Source organism: Neodiprion virginianus, chromosome 4 (genome assembly GCF_021901495.1).
Source record: "Neodiprion virginianus isolate iyNeoVirg1 chromosome 4, iyNeoVirg1.1, whole genome shotgun sequence".
NCBI lineage: Eukaryota > Metazoa > Arthropoda > Insecta > Hymenoptera > Diprionidae > Neodiprion > Neodiprion virginianus.
In genome coordinates, this window is record NC_060880.1 from 38260294 (window position 1) to 38285791 (window position 25498).

Below are 25498 nucleotides of genomic sequence, written 5' to 3' on the forward strand. Positions count from 1 at the left end.
TCATTTGAATGAAAAACAGCATTCACCATAGATTCAACAAAATCGATGGTAAGAGTAGAAAGCATAAATATGATCGTATATTGACGAAAGAGAGAAACCGATTCGTCCATATTTTAAATAACGAATGTTAAACGTTTATGAGATATTATATCAAATTGAATAAGAATTTGTTCAACTCTGTGAGGTGATGAAAAAATTTCGTCGCGTGCAAAGAAATTTTAACGAATTTAAAGAAGCTTTTGTCTCAATGAAAAATGATCGAAATGAGAAAGAAATAATGTTAAATAAAAACTCCGTTTTCGGGGTACGGAATTTTAAAACGGATATTGTTTAATATCGTCGTTGACAGGATTTCCCCGCGTATCGTCGGAGTCTCGTAGCTGTATAATAAAAATCGAGGAATGGCGTTGAGTCAGGCGCGCGCATAACTCGGCGAACTTGAACAGCTCAAGCACCGTAAGCATCAGTCTTGAACGCGTCGGCGTTTGCAAAGGACGCGAGGAAAGTGTTTCGGTGAATCAACGCGAGCGAAAATCCCTATTTATCATAAAAATTCTAACAGAGTAATCGGTTATACGACGCACGGTGAAATCATGTGAAGCTATAACGCGATAACAATTTATCAGGTTCAGTGTAATTTTTGTGTAACAATAATTTTTATTTTTCATTTTCATTTCAAATAATTTCTGTAAGGTACAATTAAAATAAATACGTTATACTATTTATGCAAACGGATAAACTGAGGTAAAAATTTCGTTACTCGTGTGGAAAATAATTGATTGTTCCCGCAGCGTGGTTTTATTTTGTATTCTCACTTTAAAAAAAAGTTTGAAAAATCTCCAGTTACTTTGTTTACCTTTATTTATTTTTTATTCTTTATAAACTTGGTCAGAATTAAATGAAACGATTTGAAACTTGGCAGAGTTGTTGCTTATAACGATAAGAATAAACCCAAAAGTTCAAAACCGTTCCATTAGCGCGTATCAAAGTTATAAAAAAAAAAGTAACCGGTTCGGAATAACTAAATTTATTTTCTATTCAAAACTTTCGTAGCCTTCGACCACGTGTTAATATTGAAATTGGGAGGTCAAATATTGCAGCAGTTTAAGAAAAATGTAATTGTAAAGTATCCAGATGGCGCGTAACACTCATTTCAAAATTCATTGAAACAAGCTCCACCCTAGTATACATATAACATATATTATATGTATGTACGTATGTATAATATAATAACAATTCTACGCAGGCTCTCGTTCCGGAAGCTCGCGACGCGTTTAACCCGCGGGTAACTTTATTTCCGGTGCAAAATTCGCTCTGGTAATACAGCATATAATATTCGCAGGCCGCGCGCAGGGAGAGAATTGCGTTAAACTTTAACACAGTTCGAAAATTAATGATACCTGGAAGAGCGATGACTTAAGAGAAGACAGAAGTGAGTATATTACGAATAAATGTGCGGTATATTTAAGAGGCTGCTCGCACTTCTGGCCCAAATAAAATCCCACAAGACTTCATTTTACAACGAATAATATTTATTAACGAACAATAGTCTTTCACGTTTCTTCACGTTAAGCGTCTCATTACAAACTGACGCCGGTTGGCGCCGGCCATAGAACGTTGGTTATTTAGAGATGCCGTCTCGTAAATATATGTGTCTAACTTGTTCACCGGACCTTGGTCTAACTATTTTGCATTCGGGTTACAAAAGATGCGAATATCTTACGCACGCGGACGTTACGTACATGTATCTTCGCGCATCGAATCCCTAACGACTTTGTTACTCGATATCGCGATCTTGCGAGGAAATTACGATATTCCTCAACAGATTTGCCGGCAAAGTTTTACCGGTAAATTCCTCTCGCGCGCGGCTAAATTTTAATCCTCGAATCGCGGGCAAGTTCGAGGACTTCGATGATCCTTCTTAGGCTGTCGAACAACAAAGCTATGCTTACATAACCTCTCCAGTTCCCGCAGAAGTGTAATTGATACCGCAAACCATCGCACTTCACTCCATCGATTTGCACCGGCCCGCATTGTCGAGCTGATTGAATCGCAGTCCTTTTACCGCCGAGCCGTAACTTTGCATTTGGAATAAGTGCGCTGCATTGATTTTTTTTTTCTTTTTGTTGTTGTTTGTTTCTTATTTTCAACTTCCCGTTTCTCTGTTATTCGGAGAAAAAACGATGTTATAGTAATTACCGTGAGAATGAAAAGTTGAGTTTTCACTAGATCCCCACGTTTTGAAGTTTAGAGCATAACTTTCAATAGTTTTTAGATGGGCCCTTGTGTCTGTGTGTGTGTGTGTTTGTACGTATGCGATCGATTTGTTGGTCCGACGATATCTCGAGAACGAGTACATGAACGGATTTCAATAATTTTGGTCCTAATCGACGCGGCTTTTTTAAACTTTGAACTGATTAGAGTTTGACTTCAATCGGTTCGGTACTTTTGGAATTATTCACATAACACGATCCTAAAATATAAAATCAAAATCATGCTATATTAGAGATCGGATCAATGGATTTTGATAAAACTTGGTACCCTGAAGTTTTTTTTCCAATCGCTGATCACGAATCTGAGGTTAGATTGCAGATATTACAAAATGATGGATCCAATATGGTGGACCAGAATCCAAGGTAAATCGATTATTTCGAAGAAACTCGGTACTCGGGGGTTTTTCAGATCCCTGATCACGAATATGATATTTCATTTTCAAAATTCAAGATGGTGGAAGAAATATGGCGGACGAGAAATCAAAAACATGCTCTTAGACCTTGAAATTTTATATCACGGAATTTTTTCTGTGAACCTGGAATCTACAGTGCGAAAACGGAAAGTTCGATTGCTGTTTTTTTTTCCCCCGTTTCAAAGCAAATTGGAGTACCATAAAATCCAAATTTCGAAATTCGAATCAGTCAAAATTCATTCAATTTCCAGTTGTAAGTGATCTCTAAAAAAACACAAAAATAGAAAACATACAAAACAAGAATTGATTGTTTTGTTTGAGAATTTCTTATACATGAACAATTGAGATTTCAAATTAGTTCTCAGTGTCCGACTAATTTACCGCCCTGAAACTTTTGAGAAAAGCAGCTTTCCCCGAATGGTTGAAAAATATGCCGAGATAATAAAAATCTTTCATCTTTCGGTGTAATTGAAGTAGAATAATAATAATAATGAGAAAGAAAAAGAAAACACGCGGGAAAAAAGTAAATCTACCACGTTTCCTCTGTTTGTGGAAAATAACCTTATTTTCTGGGTACTTTTAGGAGACCCGAAGAATTGAAATCGGACCCACGACTGACTTGGAAAATTGCGAGAAGTGCGAGTCGCCCGATGAAAGGATATTTCGAGAGACGGAATTCTTTCGGCTTTCAAGCACAATACCTCGATAAACTTCGGGCAGTTCTCCTGAAAGGTTTTTTTTTACCCAATTTAGATCCAACCACTGTATGCCACGGATAGGCTCGGAAGAAAAGACGCGCGTACGAAATATCGTGGAATTTTCCAATAAGGATGAAGTAATACAGAATTATGCCTCTCGCGGAAGAAGTTTGATTAAAATCCGAAGTTTCCTACTTTTTAGTTTTTTTTTTTTTTTCTTCTAGTTTTTTTTTTTCCTCCTTCTTCACGTGAAATCAGAATTCTCAATCGGCACTTGGGTCCGCGATTTTTCGCGTCAACTTCAATCGCGTGTATAAATTAACTTGTACGAATTCAAACGTCTTGTATAATATTATTTTATTTATATGATATTTCATCTGAGGAGATTCGAGAGATGAGGGAACGAATGATTGCTTTCAGTCTTCGGGATTAGTCGAGTTATATTTACGCCCGGCAAGTTCGTATCATGGGAATATAGAACAGAAACACGCGTTATGTTTGATTAATTTCATTTATTTTGCTTTCTTTATTTTTTTTTTTAGGATACTGTCGTGCACGCGAATCGTCGAAAATTCGTTATCGTTTTTCTCGATTTCATTCCACGCTCTGCACTTTTCCAAAATTGAGAAGATTTTTTTTGAAAAATCGAAAAATTTGATATCAACTGTAAACTGAGAAACAGTTTCTAAAATTCGCATCAAAATTTTCTCGTCCTCCAACAAACGCTCGTCAATTTTAAAATAAATTTTCTGAGTTTTTAATAAAACTCACGAATTTCGCTCAACTTACGTCATCGTATTTATATCATACGTTTAGTAAAATTTATCCCAAGCTGGAAAATTCATTAGCTTGTTTTACAAGTAAACTTTGTTTAAATTTCTGTTGTCTCTGGTAAAACTTACAGACTGGACTAGTTTAACGTTAAGTTGAAAGGTGGTTGAATTTATTGGCATCGAGAAGAGATTCGAGCATTTCCAGAATTACTTTCGGCATCGAGGCGACGCGGACGTGGGTTATAAGATCATTTAATAAATCAATCGAAGTTATTTCAAACACGTTAGTTTCGACCGGGAGGATAATCCAGACTCTGAAAAAATATAATCAAATATACAAAAACTGCGGGTTTTTATATAAAACCACTGATGTGATTTTACTGCTCCGTTTCCCAATTAAACCAACAAACAGAGGCCGATGTTGCTGTGGAATGATGATACATATTCATGCCCAAAGATCGATCACTAACGACTCAACAACAGCAGCCCATCACTGCCAGCTGTTCCTGCATATCCCACTTTATTCCCTACTAAAAAATCTCCCCGAAATTTCCCTCTGAATTTTTCAACGGGAGAAACAAATATCAAAATATTTCAACGACGGTTGAATCTTTTTTTTTTACACAATTGGACTCCTGAGATGTCAATGTGATGTTTTAAGAGGGATTATAATGATCCCGCGAATATAGTGAGCGCTATAAATAAACAAAGTGTTGAAAACGCCTGTTTTTATGGAATAAATTTAATTGTGGGAAGGTTATGGGGACTAAAAAAGTGGAACTCGGTAATCTTGGGTTTATGGGATTGCTGAAAACGAAACCGTCGTAAAAATTTCAAAATAAAAAATAGCGCATCCAATATGGCGGACCAGAAATATAAAAATTGATCCGATTCGCTTGAAATTTGTTACTCGGGGGTTTTCGGGATCTCTGAAAACGAATCCAGCGTCAGGATTTCAAAATTCAAAACAGCGGATCCGATATGACAGACTGAGAATATAAAAATTGATCCTATTCGCTCATACTAGATCGGCCATTTGGAATTTAGAAAATTTCTCAGGTCTGACCTAATTTTTGATATCAGCAGAATTTAACTACAGGGAAAAATTCGTGCTTCAAAGGGTTAAAATATTGAAGAAAATACATTCCATGAATTATAATAATGCGTGCAAAACTTTTTGCAATCCCGATTTTATTCTATTTTTTTTTAGCTCAAGGCAATTGGTGGAAAGAAGATGATAATTTTTTGCAATCGTATACCTCACCGCAAATATAATATTAGGATATAATATTGTGGCTTCAAAGAAAAATTTTTAAAAAAATCGCACATATTTTCGTACAGATATCGAGTCATTAATAAATTGCGGAAACCTTTTTCTCCGCCCACTCCGTTAGATGTTACACGTCGGCTTTGAGCGCGTCTGAAAGCCCACGTAGCCAATCCGATTCAACTCATATATCTTTTGTTTGTATTTCATCTCGTATCTGCTTCTTTTATTTTGACAGGAAAAATATTCGCAAATTTTACGACCAGCGGCGATTAGGTGAAAAGTTATGCTTTTCTTCGCACTCTTCTTGCCTTCTTATACTTTGTAAATAATATATACGTAACCAAATCGAGGGATAAAGAACGTGTGAAGAATTAGAACAACGAAGAAAAATATTTCAAGAGTTCTTTGAACCATCAATTGCAAATTGAATTACCGCTTTCTGTTTGATCTCGAATATATGTATGAATATATATATATGTATACGTGCAAGTTTTTGTGCAATGAATTTTTATTTCGTTACCTTAACCCTCTATTTCTGCTCCTCTTTTGCCTTCGTTATAATGAATGACTTTTTTTTCTCCTTATTTTACGTAATTGGGTGAAGGGGGGAAAAAATTGCCCCAAGCCTTTTCCCCTGCAATTATATGATTATGACCAGGTGAATGCGAAAAGTTGTATCTCAGGTAAACAAAGAAAAAAAAAAAAAAAAAAAAACAAACAAAAGAACAAAATGAAAATGATTCAGCGATGTGTGATGATTATCAGGTCTCATCTCAAGGGTGATTTTTTAATTTTTTTTTTTCCAAAAAACGGGTCCAACCGGAACAATACGTTTTTCGAATTCCATCAGTTTCATTTCTATCACATACAAATATCAGGTTCATTTTCATTTACACAATTAACGTATTTCTCTTTACCGGACGATTTTGGCCGGTTAATTATCCCGAAGAATGTGCACAAAATTTTACGTACGAAAATATAAAGACGAAGGTTTATTTTAGTTTTTTATTGACGTCGAAAAAATTCAGGTAATCAGTTACAGGTGCCAGTCAAATAGTAGAAACGGTTAAACAATGAAAAATTCCCGAGGCACCGATGAGTGATAAAGTCAGGGTGGACGGATATCGTCCATGTTGGCCGGCGGAGGGTTAAAAACGATTAAAGAATAATTAAAAAAAAAAAAATGAATACTTAATTATAAGGTCGTTGTTTCGAATTTCCCGTGGGGAAGGTGGAGAAAAATGTTTTTCCCGACTATCCCGCATGCGGATGAGATGCGGAATTAGGTAAAACCTGTTTCGAAATCTGAAGAAAAAACTTTCGGGCGTTCCGCAGGGTACAAATAGGCACTAAAATGGACCGGTGATATAAACCGCCCCTGAGTTTATTACCGAAGCCCGTATATCCCGAGTCGGCCCAGGTATAGCGTTATAGGTCTACGTATAAGCCACGATCCGGGCTGAGAGGTTGGGATTGGGTTGCGGGGGAGGATTTCAACCGGAGGGATTATTAGCAGACCCCGGGGACGCCGGATCCCAAGGAACAAGTTAGTCTACGCGAGTTAAGTCTACGAGCCGCGGGCACCGCGGTTAATTTACTCGTGTCAATACGCGGTGAACGCCTTTTCCTTATACATAGGTACGTACCTATGGCCGATCCGAACCTGCAGCCGAATGAAAAACCCATGCCTTGAAGGAAAAGTTAAATCCGGGAGACGCGGAGGAAGGGCTGAACTAATTTTTCTCAGGGAGAACCTGATTTCTTACATTCGTTCATTCATTCAACTTATATTAAGTTTACTTATTTCACGACCACTTTTATTCATGCAAATTATTGGAATTTCTTATTATCTTTGCAAAAAAATAAATACAACATTAAAAATAGTCAGGATGATTTGGCATGGAATGACCCATATATATATATGTATATGCTAATTGTATATTTATGAAGAATTATTCGGCGCCATTTTTGATCCACACTTCTCTTTTTCCTTCTATTCCTCTCTCGGGATCTCTTTAAACTCGACCATAACCTATAAATCATGAATTATTCTCCAAGCTTTTGTCATCATTTGAATTGCAGACAATGTTCGTTTCCAAGTTTCGCCTCTTGTACGATGTAACTATCGTTTTGCATAGCTTACGAAACTACCCCGTGAATTTGATCTCTGTAGGTACATGGAATATATGGAACTATCAAGTTTTATCAAGTTTCTCTTATTCTCTTTTACGCCAATTTTTTCCCGTAGCCTAAATTATCCTACAAAACGGATTAGATTTCGGTGATTTGAAATAAGCAGATCATATTGTTCAACAGATTCGGTATTGTTTTATTCCAAAAATAATTTTTACCAAGCTCTTGCGAAAAGTAAAAAATAATAGCAACGAAATTTCGTTCCTTTCCACGAATCGTTGTATCTTGGTATTGGTAACGAAAGCAACAAACCAAAGAAAGGTATTAGTCGTATGAAACCTTTTTCCACGCTTCACTAGTTCCACGAATTTATCACGCAATGCTATCGTCTCGATCGTGGAAGTTGATTAAACTCGTTACTCCCACGTGAAGAGGGTTGACATATTATCGCTTTTTCGCCGTCGATATTAATAATTCCTGAAATTCCATCGAGCCGTGAGGTATGTACATGATATACGTAAGTAGTAATACAAGGAGGGTTCTGGACACAGATTCCTGTTACCGACACTTACCGACATCTTACCCAAACTCAAAAGATGTCGGTAAGTGTCGGTAGTAGGAATCTTCATCCATAACTCTCCTTGCGCTACTTATACTTACATAGTGAATTCCCAACGACTTCATCGTTCGTTGTTTGCTAAAACTTGATGCGCGCCGGGGTGGCCAACCGTCTTAAATTTAGACTACAGCTCGCCACTACGTATCTAACCTCAAAAAACTTGACAGTTATGAATTGCGTACAATTGACACCGACAACTGTCAAAATGTAACTTCTTAATCTCTTATAACTTAAAAACTTTTAACGGTTGTCGGTGACAGTTGTGCTCAATTCATAAATGTCGAATTTTTTGAGGTTAGAGACAGCTGGTTCCTCTTGCAAACGGTGGCCGTGGGATTGTAGCGCATGCGCATGAAATTTTAGCAGACGACGGAGCATGCAGTCGTTAGGAATCCACTCTGTATACGACATTGCGATTGTCACGGCAAAAGTTGAGCGGTTTCTTTCGATATATTCGGACTCACGGTATACGTACTTCGAATGTCGTATCGAAGAAAGTCTTACGGCTTCTAGATTCCACTCGGCGAATGTAGGACACACCGAGTATTCCGCTAAGTCGGATCGAACCCAATGAACCCAATCAACGATCAAAAACCATACATCTAACTCATACGGCACGGTCTCTGCAATTCATTCTCAGCGTGATGAACAACCGGTTGGCAATTGGCGCGAAATATTTTGCCGGGAATCCTCATCCCCATTTATTGTTTTCTCGTAAAATTACGATATTCACTTGAGATATAATGTAAGGACCGGAAAATAAATTGCTTTTATTTACTCGCGTGGAAAATTAGACCGTTTGGAGTACGTCGATAATATGAAAAAAATTCTTCCGAATTGTTCGATATTAAATGATTTTATTTAAATATGCCGAAGCTATTTAATAATTTAACTGTCGTAAATGAGACAATTTTATTTCGTTCAAAAAATTTTTGTTTCAAGCAAGACAAAATTCTCTTAGGTTCATATTCGATTTCTTAGAGCGAATATTTCATGGATATGTGAAATATGTTGAATAATTTTCTCCAAAAATTCGATAACACGACGGGAAATTTGTACCCACCGATTCAATTATGATCCCATTTTCATTCCAATTTGTAAAATCTTGAGAATGTACTTCAAGATGCATACTTGTTTAAAATTTATTCTTTGACCCCTCGCGTACGAACGAGACTGAAAAAGTGAAGAAATAAAAACACGTTTTTTTTTTTCTTAAACAGTTACCGACTATCTGCCTGAAAATGAATTTTCTATTCGGAAACGTCGGACTTTTTATCAGACAAAAAACTCATTACAAATGATATTTTTTTTCACCGATATGAAACTTGATATAAATTGGAAATCGTGACCCTAAAAATTTGGCCAAAAGTTGGTGGATCGACCCAATTACAATCGTAGATTATACAATTTTGAAATAAATGCAAAATGCATTATGCCACTAAAAATTGGCACTCTGATCGTCGAGGTTACAAAATCATTTTATATGTATATTGACAGAAAATTCTGGTAGGGTAAATTTTAAATGAATTCTCGTTCGAGGGGTTGAAACGCCGGGTTAATATATTCTCGGCTTGGGAAATGCCCGTGTTTGTAGCTTATGCATAGTTTATATACCCTCTATGAACACACGAGAACGATATAACAACGGCAGAGCGCCGGCAACAAACTCGATTCTGCAAACTAAAATAGCAATGATGATAAAATTAACTAACGCGTGCATCGGAATACGGAAATGAAGAGGGCTCTACTTGGCGCAGAGAGAGAGAGAGAGAGAGAGAGAGAGAGAGAGAGAGAGAGAGAGAGAGAGAGAGAGAGAGAGAGAGAGAGAGAGAGAGAGAGAGAGAGAGAGAGAGAGAGAGAGAGAGAGAGAGAGAGAGAGAGAGAGAGAGAGAGAGAGAGAGAGAGAGAGAGAGAGAGAGAGAGAGAGAGAGAGAGAGAGAGAGAGAGAGAGAGAGAGAGAGAGAGAGAGAGAGGAGAGAGAGAGAGATGAGAGAGAGAGAGAGAGCGGAATAATTGCTCTCGGATGGACATCCGCTTCTACCACGAATAAATATATACTCTGGCAAAGTTTCAAATTGAAATACTGTCTCTGCGTGGATCCGAGTAGGGTAAAACTTTGAGCTTCGGCAACTCGTACGAGCCGTTATTTTAAACTTAAAGTATAAAATGATTATATACTGTCATTTACAGGCGCAGGTGTATACCTCAATTTTTATTTTATTTTTTCACCGGATCAAGGAAGCTTAACGCCGTGGTTTGTAAATATTATTATACTTCGTATTTTTTATGCATATAGTTTTCTTTGCGATGATCTTTTTTGTGTTTTTATTAGCCTCTAGATCTCGCTTTGATCAATAGCTGAAAATCATTTCTTCACTTTGGCTCTTTTGTATTCGAAAACTCATATGATTCATGATATTCTGTCAATTGGTAAGAGGTCGATTTTCAAGATTAAAAAATTCAACGTACAAAAGAAATAAATTACTTTTTTTTTTTTTTTGGATCAGGCTTCGGGTCGATACGAGAGTTACAGACGAGTCTCAATTGAAAAGATAGTTAAAGAATCTGAAACGCGAATTCGAATAGTCGACTTGACGCTGTGAAAAGAAAACATTCCGAATGACGTGTAATTAATTTCTTTCTTCGGAGCTTTCCGAGCTAGTGGAGCGTTTTAATTAATCGGAAAGAAAAGCGTGACTGCAGTTAAAAACGAGGATCGACGGTGGAGCGAAAAGTTTTTAATTCCCTTTCTCGAAGGGCGATACGTTGAATATTTTCCAGAGAAAAAATGAAGGGCGTAACGAGTATAAATTCCGTTGCACATCGACTGATATTTTTTTTAAAATTTCGCATCGGACAAAGCTAAATCAATAAACGCCTCGAGTGTAAAACGAGGCGAAAATTGGCGAGGTGGAATTTGAAACGAGGCGGAAAGCCGCGGACAATAAAACCGCACACAATTTCGCGGCTGGCTAAACAGCCGGAGATAATAGCTGCCGAGGCAGTGACAGCTGTTTCGGATCGACGAGGCGTCGAATAGAGATAAACGCGGCCATAGAGTTGAAAAGCAAATAACCAAAACAGGCGAAATTACCTTTTATCTTAAATCAATTAACTCGGCACTGAATTCCGTAACACCGAATATCTTATCCCGCAATCAATCCGGCAACAAATTATAATTACTAGGCTGGTCTTTGCATGTTTTTAACTTTTTCTTTTCGAAATTTTCACTGAGAAGAATTTCGTTTGTCACAGTAACTAGAGAAATTCAGTAAAACAAGTATCGTTAAAAAAAAGTGTTTGAATATCGTTGGAATTACGAAAAACGAGGTACGCTTAAACATTTTGCGATATCGTCGATTCTTTTTTGGTTATTGCAACGCGAAATCAGTTTGTGAGGTTTACTCTACTTTTTAGTTATATAAGGCTTTGACATCGATATTGCTGGCAAAGCGTTCGATTGTGAAAATTTTTTATGCCGAAGGAACGAAGAGAATCACATTGTTAATAAACTGTAATTCGGGTGGCAAGAAAATAAAATCATAGTAATAAAAAAGTTGAAATCGTTTTATGGATTGAAAAAAAATTATCAAAATTTACGGTGAATATTCACCTTGTATAGAATTTGTTTACGTCCTGATTATCGAGGCAAAATATTATATCTCAGTGCAACGGTTATCGCAACAGTTAATCACGTCCTTCTCATCTCGCCCCCGCGGTTTCACCTGCGATAAAATAAATCCCTGCCGTGCCTAAAAGCTCGCGCTTTCAAATTTCGCTGATAATCCACGTTTTCGCAGCTGTTTCAAATTATGAGCAAAAAAAAATAAAAATAACTAAATAAATAAATAAATAAATAAAAAATCTCTTTATTTTTTTCAGCAGCGAATTTTCCTTCTTTTGTAATATCAACGAAAGTACAGTTCTGGGTAAAAAATTAAAATCAGTTCTTTGTAGCTGTTCCAGGAATATCTAGTGTATTTTACTATTTTTTTTTTTTTTTTTTTTACAGTCATACTATATTTTCATGCAACTATTGGAATAATTTCACGTTTGTGTGACAATAAATTCGTTTCGAGGCCATATTTAACTGACGGAGAATAGTAAACTGATCATGTCACAGATTTAACGTTTCAAGATTCATAAAATTAAGTTTTAAATAAAACTGTAATTACACTTAATATAGTTGCATGTTGGATATTTCCTTGTAATACATAGCAGTAATACTTTAATCATTGTTGTAAAGATATCAATTTCACCAGAATTCTCCAGTTACAATTATATAAAATTAGTTTCCTTCCAACACGCGGATCCGCAGGCGATGGTGACTCGATGGTTACGCCGTATTTATCATTCATCATCATCATCATCATCATCATCAAATTATCCGATCGAATCAGCGGCAGTTAGGACAAAAGCGAAGTTCGCGAGGTGGCCTCGATATTGATAAGTAAATTTACGTGTTAACACTAGCCGTGCGACGACCACTCGACGAATGACCTTATTTCTGTACTTAAACGTGTGATGTATAAAACCTCGAGATCGATACGTCGTCGTCTTATTGCGGAGACGGAGGAACAATTTCAACGAATCGAAATCTCGGCTGGTGCAATATGCGCTGAAACTTTGACGTCTGTAAAGTTGAGGGTGAAGAACAACGGATTCAATTCGACACGAGAGGCTGCTTGTGATACGACAGGAACTATAACCGTGGAAATCAGTCGACGACAATGAAGGTATCCCAGGTCGATACCTCCGATTTCATATCTTTTGTAATACGTTACAGTAGAATAAAAATGAATCGACACGTATTTTTTTTTAACCGCCATTAAACACTTTAACGGGGTGAATCCACCCTTCAAAGTAAGGCACGTCAAGGGGTGATTTGGCAGTTTAACCCACAAGAACATAATACTTTTAAACCAATCCAACTTGAAAAGTTTTCATGAGAAAACGAGAACTGAAGAATGTCATTTTCTCAATTAAAGAAAAACAAAGAAACTGTCAAATCGCCCCTTGACACGCCTTACTTTGGAGGTTGGTTTAACCCCCTTAAAGTGTTTATTGGCAGATGAAAAAAAAATAAGTGTCGCTTAGTTTTCAGTCTCTTATAAGATAATCCAAAAGAAGTCAAATCGGAGATATCGACCTGGGATCGAACGTGGCATAACAGAATTTCTATTTTCTTCACTTGTACCGAAAAGAAAAACCTCGGAGATTCCATGACAGGGTTTAGATGATGCATAAGGCCTCCTAGTTTTACTAATTTCGTAGCGATTTCAACTCGACCCTAGTTGACCATCGAGCGGAGCTTCCAATTTGAGTCCACTTAGATTAAGCACCTTAGACTGCTTCGCCCTGACGTCTGTAATCGATGCGACGATGATCCGTAGCTATTTTTGTATTCAAAACGAGAGTCAGAAAAGCGAAAGTCACAATTCTCAATTCTCCGATATGTACTTAAGTTTGTTTTCTTCCTTTCTTTTCGTTTCAGAAAAAATGACACGAACGCGGTTTACGCTGTTGATACTTCTCGCCGCAGCAACCGATGCCAGAGTTGCAGGCATGCAGCCTTACTTGAACATGTCCGGCGACATTACACTCGGGGCACTTTTTCCAATTCACAGAAAGGGAAGCGACGGCGAAGACTGCGGACGAATTCAAGTAAGCCATTCCATTCAAGTCACATTTCTACGCAGAATTATTGTTGTACCAATAGGCAGCAGCTTTCAATACCTTCACTATTTTTATTCTTCGTTAAAGGGCTCTGCGATTAATCGATTTTCATTTCGGTCAATTGTTTTCTCAATCGAAATTTCGATTCATCAATTTCTCAATCAATTGTTTCTTCAATTACAATCTCGGTGAACCATTTTTACGATTTATCGTTTTCTCGATCGAATGTTTTCTCAATCGAATTTTCGATTAATCGTACATTCCGATCAATTCGTTTTCAATCAACCGATCAATCGTTTTTTTGAACAATTCTTTACTCAAACGAAGTTTCGATTAATCCTATACTCCGATCAATTCTTATTTCAATCAATTGATTGATCGTTTATCCAATTTATCGTTTTCCCGACCAATCGTTTTCTCGATAGAAATTTTGAATTACCATTTTTTCCATAAATTCTTATTTCGATCAATCGAGTAACCGTTTTTCGGATCAATTGTTTCCCGAATTGAAATGTCGACGAACCATTTGTCCGATCAATCCATTGCTCCGTACTCCATTGCTAAAACGTCGCTCAATTATCAGTTTTACATTTTCGTTTTCCCCTTTTCCACTCGTCTCTTCTTTGTTCAAATTTCTCACAAGACCAACTGCAAACCAGGGTATGTAACGGTCGATTTGTTACGTCGCTTAGTTCAGGAGTTCCGTTAACGATGCCAAGTGTAATCCTGGTCGTTTGCCAGCTGGCCTAAAGTTCGGCGGCTTGTATCGAGCGATGGAACAGAGACGTTCGGGAAAAAAGAGATGAGAGTCTACCTAAAAGGGCGAAAAATCGTCTGTTTAGAAGCCGTGTAATAACAATTTTCACGTAGTTACGTACGTTTATAATTTCAGACCGAGGATGGCATACAGCCGTTGGAAGCGATGCTGTACACCTTGCAGCAGATAAATCAGGACCCCGACATTTTGCCAGGCATAAAGCTCGGCGCCTTGGTCTTTGATTCCTGCGACAATCCGAGCCACGCTTTGAAGCAGGCTCTCTACTTTGTCAAAGGTAAATCACGCCGCGATGCAAAGTAGAAATTAACCGAAATATCTCGCGCAACAGGAAGTGAACAAGGGGCGGAGATTGCGAAAATTTCGCACCGGAATCTTTGAAGAAATTCCGTCTTTCTCGTCTCTTGGACCAATTTTCGCCTCATGCTTATAATACAATATTGCAAAATTCGAATGAACGTTGTTTTTTTTTTCCTCATAATTGATCTCAATTACCCCAGCGGGTACTTTACTTCAAGTTTCAATCGAATTTTCACGACACAGGTCCGCGATAACATTTTTTTTTTTTTTCAATTGCTTGGGGTGTTTTTGATAAATCTTATGTTTTCGAGTATGACGAATCCAAAAATAAATCCCATTTATCTCCACCACGTACAGTATTCTGGAAATGGTATAAAAAATACCTGTGCAGTGTTTTGGTTGCAGACCTGCGTCATCGATCATTCAATGTCCGGCCATTAGAAGACCCGTGAGGATAGCTTAATTTGGGTAAAAAGCTGCAAATCACCTGGTAAAAAATTTCCCAGAACCTCGGTGTAATTACCTTCGCGGTTTCCCGGTCAAAAGTTTATCCGCGAAGTAAATCAATCACAGTGAATCTTTTTACCTCGCCTCTTATCCATTGAGGTTTACCAGAGCGTGCAAACTTCGAAAAACGTGGCTAAAACGGCACTTTTTTCTTTTCTTTTTGTTCGCTTCGTATTCCGATATTCTTTAATTTTCAATCTTTGTTGTACCGGTACGGCGGAACATCCGACACTGAATTCTCTAACGCTTGCAGGATTCATCGCTCATGTCAACACCTACCATCAACAGGAGTTTCACTGTCTCGACGGAAGTGCACCGAAGTTTCTTGGCGGTGGATTCGACAAAGTCGTTGCCGTCTTGGCGGCTCAGTCAAGCTCAGTCACGATACAGGCGAGTTTATCTGCTTTTCCTTCACACGATATTAAAAAAAAAAAAGGAGAAAAAAAAAAGAAAAGTAAAGATAACCATCGCTATCACATTTTGCGGGATGGAAATAAGAGGGACGATTCTTTCGCTCTTTTATTCCCTTCCGATCCCCGACCGTGAAGCTGATTAGAAAATTGGGGATAACGAGAAGAAATGACCGGGCCTCTGTACAGTTTCATGAAAATTAAGGAAGATTTTCCGCACCGCAGGTTGCCTCGATGCTGAGACTTTTCGCCGTCCCCCAGATATCTTACATGGCGACGTCGCCTTCGCTCAGCAGCAAGGATAAATTTCCACACTTTTTCAGGACCGTTCCAAGCGACGTTAACCAGGCTCACGCGATGCTGGAAATACTCAAGTGAGTTTTTACGATATCGATCCCATGTTTTACTCGGCTCCGAAATACATGTATAATGGTTAGGTATCCTTTTCGCACTTTTCGGTAATCGGTCGAAGAAGTTGGGACGCTGCACCGAATCACAATGAAAATCATGTGATACGAGTAGACGGATTCAAACGTGGGTAAAATTTTTGAATTTATATCTCGACGATCGATTATTAAACTCGTTTAGGGTTTGGTTTACGATTTTTTTTTTTTTTAACGTCGAACATTTTACCACGATGTTTCAAAAATGGCACAATCGATTTACCTACTTCGAATTTGGAGACAATCTTCTTTGATAGTTTATCCCAATTTTTCACAACCCGTAATTTTTATTTTATTTTTTTTTTTACAACCAATCGGCAATCGTTTGAACTTGATATTTGATTTGTTTGTGCAAAATTTTCAAATTTTTAATTCAAGAGTCAATAAATATGATAAAAAAGTCTCCTGTCTTCGAATTTAAATGAAATCAGTCCAGCCAATTTTGAGATATCGTCGTTGACGTCATATTGTCAGTAAAAATACTTACAATTAATTGATACCAATGGGAAAGAAAATATGTAAACGGAACTCGATCTCCTTACTTTTGAATAAAACAAACCTTGATCGAATTGTATTACTGGTTGTTGAGTTACGAATATCCAAAATTCATCCACTATTTCAGTCGTCTTCGCGTTACACACCCCCCTAAATATACTCGGCAATTTCACGCCATCTGAGTTCTGATCCTGACTCCGAAGCATGTGGAATAAATTTTTACACCTTCGCTTGAAGGTGAGACCGAAAGGAGTGACGAGTTCAGGGCAACGAAGGGGAAATATCTGCCTCAAGGAGTTTGGGTCTCGATGGGCGAAAGTATAAATGTCGGTACAGTAGGAATTTGCCTATCGGTATTCCGCATCTGTTCTCTATCAAGGGCCGTATATTTTGCTTATACCACGACATTCGGGATACACGGCACAGGCAACGTTTCGTATTGATCCGGTGATTCTGTACCGCTGATAAGACAGCGACAGGGAGAAACACTGATTTCCGCTTATCGGAAAAGCAATCTTTAAACCGTCTGCTTCTTCTCACATCGATTTTACAAATTGATAATCTGATCGGCGAACTCCGAATAAGATTTAAATCGTTCAATTTCCTCGTTACCTCCATAGATTCAACGTAGAACAACATTCGAGTCTGAAAACCTGCGGAAAATCGAAGCGATTCTCCTCACAGTTTTCAAATCACAGACAATCAAAGTCGACCAATCGCGGCTGTCTACTTCGTAACGGTCGCTCAAGCGGCGGCCAATCATAAACGGCGGAGGTCACGTGCTTCTCCCACTCCGAACTACATTCGCGCCGCGATTGGCAAACGGAAATTGGCTCCAGTTTGAATGCTGCCAGAGATAACTCCCTGGTTCTTTTTTTATCAAGGAAATTGCGGCAGCTATTTTTCGCAAGTATGCTAGAGTTCGTGTATTTTCAGGGATTTCGGGTGGACCTACGTGTCGATAGTTTACTCCGACACGGAGTACGGAAACCACGGATACGAGACCCTCGACTCTTTGGCGTCGAATTATTCCATCTGCTTCAGCGCGCCGCACAGGATAAACAAGGAACAATTTTCCGACGAAGATTACGACGGAGTCATTCGCACGATAACGAACAAAACGGAAGTCCGAGGTGAGTCGGGGATTTCATGAGCCGATAGTGAAATTCTGCAAAGTACAATATCCTGCTCGGAGCTTTAATTTCCCTTCTTTGCGATATTGCATTGGTACTGAACATTCCAGTTACGGTTTACATTTCTGCCCACTGTTCTAACCCTTATAACTCGCAATTTAATTCTCGTTGGTTTGAAGTGTTTGTCAGGACTAGAAAATCTCGTTAACCTTTGGATAAGAAGTCTACAGCGTTAGAAAGTCAGAAAAGCACTCAACCTTCACCTTTCGCCAATTCCAGTCGTCGTCCTCTTCGCCGAAAAGTCGACTACCCTGCGGGTCCTGGAGGCTGCGAGACGCGTCGGTGTCGGGGAGCGGTTCGTCTGGATCGGAAGCGACGCGTGGTCGACGGCAAATCACAAGGAGGTGATGACCGCGCGTTCGGACGAGCTCCAGGTAGACGAGATGACCGTTCTCGAGGGCGCTTTGGCGGTCCAGCCTCTGTCAGGACGGATGTCAGGGTTCGACGAGTACTTCACGAATCTGACCCTCGACCACAAGGCCGTCAATCCGTGGTTCTCCGAGTTCTGGGAGGAGTACCATCACTGCGACCAGGAGGGAGAGCCTGCCCATGACAATCAAACCATGCCGCAGGTACACTTGGGGGCAATAAATCTGAGACGGTTAATTTTTTATACTAGACAGTTACGTTGGCAACAAAGAGAAACCTACAGCGCCACAGTCAGCCGAACGCGAAACTAACCCAATCTCAATAAACGTAACATAACCCATGACCGTCGAATCTCACCTTAAAATACCTCAGGGATAATGACTTGTTTAATTGACACGTATTCTAAGGTTAGATCCTACGGTCACGGGTTATGTTACGTTTATCGTGATTGAGATTGTTTCTCGCTCGGCCGACCGTGGCGCTGTAGGTATCTCAGTGTTGCCAACATAACCGTCTAGTGTAAAAAGTCGGATTCACTCAGATTCACTGTCCCAAAGTGTATCGTTTAAATCGTTACAACTAAAGCCTATCACGTGTCCGAGTCTCATGGGTCTCTGTGTCAGTTTGCGAACCATTATCCGATCCGTTGCAGGTCTCGTTATTCCCGAGGGTCAGTCTGAGTCCAGATACTAGTTGCACAAGTCCGCGGCTTACGATCGAGGAAGCCAACGGCTACAAGCAGCAGAGGTTTCTCCACTTTGTCAGGGACGCAGTTTACGCTGTTGCTTACGCTCTTCACGATTTGCATCAAGTAAGATGCGGCAAGAACTACACCGGGATTTGCGACGATATGCGGCACATCGACGGTGAAACGATATCCGCCTACTTGTCGAACGTATCGTTCAACGGTAAGCTTTAAACTGGAGTTGACGGCAACGAATTCCGTATTTTCAAACGCTCAAATCGAACGCCGTCGATTTTTGCACAAGCCTTTTTGTTTTACACACGACACACCGTGTACATTTACCACCGTAAATCAATCTTCCAATAATTGCTTGATCTCCCGTGTCGCGTTGACACGTTACCGTTATATTGTGATTAATTGCCGATCGTGTCACGGCTCTTTTTTCACCAGTATCAGCTACAGCGGAAATTTTCCTACGTACGATCCGCGCGGAGATAATTGGCCGTAAAAAGAAAACCCGAAATGATTATGAGCGGAAGTTATTGTACGAATTACGAGTTTTTTAGTTTGATTTTTTTTTTTAATCAACCTGACTTACGTCTTTATACTTCTAGCACGCTTTCCTCTACTTTGCTGCTCTGTACTTCGCGTTTTTTATCTCTGTACTTGTGTTTATTGTTTCTCTGTTTCTCTTGCTATAAATATTATTGGTTTGTTTTTGATTAATTCAAGGTTTCTTGATTGTATTCAATTTTTAAAGTAGTATTTCTGGCTCTCTGCTGTTTGAAATTTTTGTCTTCGTATTTGTTGAACTTGCTTGAGACAGATAATTTAAAGTTGTCCAATATTATCATGGACATTGGTAAATATTGATACTGATACTAATCTTAGCTTACATCGGTATAGCATAAATTTGACGCTCACGTTGTGGTGGAAAATGTGAGACCGATTACACGGTCTGCAAGATAAAGCTTTTCTTTCTCCTTCTTATTATTACATGTAATTATAATAGATTTGATGCTCTTGAATCGAAGTATAGGGATCAAAAACATAAAAACATGTACTACGTATATGTGGTGTTTTTTTTTTTTTTTTTTAACAAAACTCTATTTCTTCTTACAAATTATAATCAAACACTAATGATAGCAACAATACTTATAAAAAAAACGTTATGAAGTTAAGAAGGGTAAGCGTTAAAATCGTCAGAAAATCTATTTGCTAGTATAATTCTAGTTATTTTATAGTTTTCTTTCTTTTCACATCATCGGTAAAATCAGAGTATAATGAAAGATCGCACGTTTCAGACGAAGCTGGAAAGAAATTCCGTTTCGTTCACAACGTCGACGGGCCTCCCAGATACTCGATTTTGAATTACCAGAAAGTCAAGAAGGGTTCCTATCATTGGGTCGTGATCGGCAACTACACGCGTGAGTATTGAGAGTTAATTTGGACGCGACGTTAGGTAAAAAGTCTCGACGTATATTCGCGGGTTCGAAGCGAAGACCATTCCCGGCATCTTACTTTCAGAGGATGACAACGGCGCACCGTTGCTCTACATCGAGAAGGGCTCGATGAAGTTCCGAGGGCAAACGGAAGGCGGACGCGAGTTCTTTCCAAACTCGACTTGTGCACAGCCGTGTCAAATCGACCAGGTAAAGTTCAGGGAACGGCTGGATCCGTGCTGCTACAAGTGCAGGAACTGCGGTCACTACCAGGTGAAACTGGGCGAGCACCGTTGCGAGGACTGTCTGGAGGGAACGCGGCCAACACCGAACAGGACCTTCTGCGAGGACATTCCGGAGGACTTCATCGACTATTCGAGTCCTTGGGCGATAGCCGCGATGGCGGTCGCGAGCTGCGGTGATTATATGAACCCTGATTGGAAGCGCCTTTATCGACCCTTTACCGTAGTCAGAATGAACGATGTTTCGCAGGGATCCTGGTCACCCTCTTCGTGCTCTTCGTATTCTGGATATACAGCGAGACCCCCGTGATCAAGGCGTCGGGACGCGAGCTCTCCTCCCTCCTTCTTCTCGGCACCCTCGTCTCGTTTCTGATGACCTTTGCGGTTGTCGCCAAACCGGACAGCGGTACCTGCACCATAACCAGATTCGGAATCGGACTGTGCTACACTCTTTGCTACGCGGCACTTGTCACCAAGACCAACAGGATACACAGGATATTCAACAACATGACGCACAGTCCGCACAAGCCCAGGTATCAGATGCCAACGTTATGCATGACAAGAATTTCTGGTACCCTGATCAATGCCTCGTGAGAAACATTTCGGAACGTCGATTGCGAAGTATCGGAATTATCTTCAGGGGTTGTAACTAGTCAGGAGGCCGGAAAAAGCGATCATTCGGGGATTTTCAAAAAGTCCAAAAAGTTCGAAAATTTTTCAAAAGTATCCGACTGGGTACAACCCCTCCCTCTTTTCCTCCAATCCCAGTGATGACGAACCGCTGATCCGAACTACTCCATGAAAATCTTTCAACTCCAGATACACGAGTCCCAAGTCCCAGCTGATAATAACGGGTCTCCTCACATCCATCGAAGTCGTGATAAACGCGGTGTGGCTGATGAAGGTCCCACCGTCGGTGAACCACATTTACCCCTCAAGAGACGTCAGGCTGAGGATATGCAGGGGGCTGGAGGACCGTTCTTACATGGTGGGGTTGATCTACCCGTGTTTCCTGATCGGTGAGAGCGAATGGATCGAGTCCGAGTGTCGTGCTTCAATTTCCACCCTTTTTTCCATTAAAACTCGTCTGTCTTTCCAGTGATCTGCACCCTTTACGCGGTGAAGACGAGGAAGTGCCCGGAGGGTTTCAACGAGACGCGTTACATAGCCTTCACCAACTACACGACCATCATACTCTGGCTCGCCTTCGTCCCGCTCTACCTCGTCTCGACGAACAACGACATCCGGGTCGTAACCCTGGCCCTGTCCCTCTCGCTGAGCGGGTTGGTTCAGCTGGCCTGTCTCTTCTTCCCGAAGGTCTACATCGTGCTTATGAAGCCCGAGAAGAACACCAAGGAATTGGTGATGGCCCAGCACAGGAGCTCTTCGTACCTCGCTGCGCCCGCGACTCCCGTCGTTGTCCTTAACGGTATCGATCTTTTCCGATGCTAATGACATTAATTAACGAACCCGAGAGCTTGACGGTGTTTCTTCCATTACCGATTTCCATTCCAGAGAACGGTGTAAGCTCCTACGTCCACGGTAGCGATTCGTCGATAAAGACGGGCGGCGGTGGGAGTGACGCCTCGACCTTGAACCTTTGTAAATTAAAATATATTCATATTAAAATATAAAATATAATTGTAGAATCGAGTTATATATCGAAGAAGCTTAAAAGTCACGATACTTACGACGATTACCCGCGACCATGGCAAATTCTCTTTATTGTTGTTGCATATTTCAGGGAAAATCAAGCCGATCTTGAAAGACCAGAGCATCACTTCGGCGGCCCTTAATGCCAAGGATACGTTGAAGAATTTACAAATCAGGACAATGTGAATATTAGATGATGTTTGATTGAAATATTTAGAGTTAATTGTATGATAGGAAGAATTGAAGTTAAGTGAGTATAACTGAGGCCAAATCAAAGTCAACAAGTACATATCGCTAAGCTAAGTATACACACGCATGTATATATATATATGTAACGAGCATCTACGTAAATATAAAATATCAGGTAACAAATTATTGATATTATATATATATATTATATAATATATTATATATCATATATATATACGTAATTTATATTTTTTTAATTACTTTTGCTTCTTTTTTTGAGAAGCTTATAACCAATATATTGCACCGGGTTACCCTGAAATTGTGTATCATATTTACGTATATTACGTATAAGATGCGTAATCGCGTAAGAAAGATTTTTTTTCTTCTGCGCTTCGCCGCATTTTTCTGAAATTCAAAACTCGTTACCATAGAGCACAATTCACCGAGTGAATCGTCATAAAAGCGTAAACATTCCATGTAGACGGTAACAATTGTATATCGATACCGAAGTGTGTTATATGTAGTGTAAACTACGTATTCGAAGTAATTGTCAAAGATGAGGTTATACTTATACGATGATTATCAATGTAGATATATACGTTAACATTCACTTACTGGATCATTGTAGATAGGAAATGAATCGTTAAAAAATGCACTTTGTATATAATTTGTACATACAAGATTGAAATAAAATTGATAATATGTTATTTCAACGAAAATTAGTAACTGAGCTGTTAATTTTTTACGCTGCAAATTACCCGGCTTGATCAATTGCTCCTTTGTAATTTTCCCGCTGTACCCGCGTTCCTGGGGGTCCAATTAGTCTAGAAAGGGTCGCGCGAATCGATCCTGAAACTGACAACGTTTTGCTGAAAAAAGTAAGGCTTTTTAATGAAAGGATCGGTACACTCCGTTCATGTTTAATGATTTATTAGAACTATTGACCTATACATATTACTAGCTGTCGGAGATTAGCGTAGATATAATCTCAATAACCATGAATATTGCTTTCAAAGCACGAGGAATCTGCTAAAAGTCTTCTTCGTTACGATACGCTAACGTTAATAGTGATAAAAAAAGAAAAAAAAAAAAACAAAAAATTAAGAGTAAAACGTGTATCCACGTTGTAAATATGTTACAAAACATTTAATATATGTTTGAGAAGTTAAATTTCATTACGCCCGACGAGTCATACTCCGTCTATAGTTATTATTAATCTTATACATATATATACTTGAGTATCTATCCGCTAACGAATTCGTGTACGATAATTTTACTTTAAATAATCCAATCAACAATCGTTATACATAGCATCTGCACTAACTACAACTCAATATAATACACGTCTGATCGTATATCTTAATCTATATACATGCAAAATCTAACAATGTGATGTCACGTGGTTTTTACTTTTTATTACAATTATTTATTATCTATTACGCAACCACACGTATATACAATATCAAACGAGACAGCGAGTCAAAATTCAAATTAAACAAATGCCAAGTACACTCACATGCTGGAGAAAAATTTTATGTCAATCAAGTTCTACTCTCGTATTTTATATGCTAAAAGCTGTGCGGCTAGAAGCATATTTCAGAAGCAGCCTGTTTCTCGAAAATCGCGGGCCGAATTACAGACACGGAATAAAAATTTTTCTTGCTTTCAGATCAGTTTTCGGCGGGTTGACAGATTAGTGTCAAAAATGATTCTAGCCACGATTGTCAAACAATTCTTTCATTGTGCGGACATACTATAAAGTCTTGTGCGATTCGTCTTTAAGTTTTAACGTCGTATCGAATTAAAGCCAACAAGATTAGGATGCGCTAAAATTTTCCATCCCTATTGGAAGTTGGTAATTTAATCCACTGCCATAAAATGCCAAATTATAACAAGTACTTAGATATAATTTTGAATCGTCTAAAAATTGTCCCTTCCGCACGATTGTAAGCATCAAGTTAAGGGACGATTCATGCTGTTATCAAACAATCCCGCTTGCTTTTTCACGAGGGAAATTTTATCATTTATACAAAAGCAACGACGTTGCCGAATACTCTAATTTTAAGTACAATGTTCAATTATTTATTGCTAAATACAAAGCCTTATATACTTATTTGTAGAATATGATCGTTAAAATTATTGCTTCAAACTTATTTACTCTTTACAGTGTTTTATCAAGATTGTGAGGTTTAATACAAAGACGTCCTCTGAATGTTCATTTTAAAATATGATTTCTATTCGACATTGCAAAAACGAATTTAGACCGATATTCAAACTGAAACTCGATTATTCTGATATAAAATGACGTTTCGCACAAATCCCTCTCTCTCTCTCTCTCTCTCTCTCTCTCTTTGTGAATTGTACTATAGCGAACTTTTAATCTATGTAAATATATCTAGTCGTCGAAATACGCATAGGTACTTATGAACGATTCTTTAATCCTAATAGCTGCCTGGGGCACAATAATATCTTCAATTCTGGAAGACATTGGTCTCAAAAAAATTGGACCAAAAATCACTTAAATCTACGGTGAATAATTCATAGAAGCGATAGACTTACAATACATACTTTCAAGATATATATATATATATATAATTTATTAGATAATATATACTGCTTAAATATCGTGAATGGAACTGATACAAACTAAGGGGAATTTCGTAATAAAACGTCAACGACAACGCATCAAAGGCACCGTAACGACACGAGTAAAAGGCACGATGTTGAATTAATCATTATCTTTTCAACTTTCTCTTATCCTCGGATTATTCTTGTCATTTAATACCATTGTATAAAAATTGGAAAAATTTAACGTTCAAAGTAAAGGCTGGAATAACGCGTTTGTATAACGATTTGAGCATAAGTATCGACTATAACGAATCATGGTTACGTTGAGCAGTTTTGGTTGTTTTTTTTTTTTTTTTTTTTTTTTTTTTTTCA

General features: G+C 38.7%; 1 protein-coding gene across 3 annotated transcripts; it reads left to right on the forward strand.

Moving 5' to 3' along the window:
• The first annotated feature begins 482 nt into the window (after window positions 1–482).
• LOC124302138 (metabotropic glutamate receptor 6-like) lies at window positions 483–23359 on the forward strand. 3 transcript variants are annotated; one of them, XM_046757953.1, is made up of 16 exons: window positions 483–626; window positions 1247–1432; window positions 13674–13843; window positions 14748–14907; window positions 15691–15827; window positions 16073–16221; window positions 17722–17918; window positions 18198–18550; window positions 19000–19255; window positions 20337–20459; window positions 20560–20892; window positions 20967–21249; window positions 21536–21735; window positions 21816–22145; window positions 22232–22318; window positions 22461–23357. In XM_046757953.1, the coding sequence occupies exons 3-16, from the start codon at window positions 13679–13681 to the stop codon at window positions 22553–22555; spliced, it is 2868 nt and encodes a 955-aa protein (XP_046613909.1). In that variant the 5' UTR covers window positions 483–626; window positions 1247–1432; window positions 13674–13678; the 3' UTR covers window positions 22556–23357. The 3 variants fall into 3 exon arrangements, with proteins under 3 accessions (XP_046613909.1, XP_046613911.1, XP_046613910.1); XM_046757955.1 differs by lacking the exon at window positions 22232–22318 and having other exon boundaries at window positions 22461–23359; XM_046757954.1 differs by lacking the exon at window positions 1247–1432.
• The last annotated feature ends 2139 nt before the right edge of the window (window positions 23360–25498 follow it).

Bases quoted from the DNA above. Each gene is read 5' to 3' on its own strand.
- LOC124302138 (XM_046757953.1), top strand. From the start codon at position 13,679: ATGACACGAACGCGGTTTACGCTGTTGATACTTCTCGCCGCAGCAACC. The intron at 15,828-16,072 runs GCGAGTTTATCT...TCCGCACCGCAG, and splicing joins CAAGCTCAGTCACGATACAG to GTTGCCTCGATGCTGAGACT. The intron at 22,146-22,231 runs GTATCGATCTTT...TTTCCATTCCAG, and splicing joins TCCCGTCGTTGTCCTTAACG to AGAACGGTGTAAGCTCCTAC.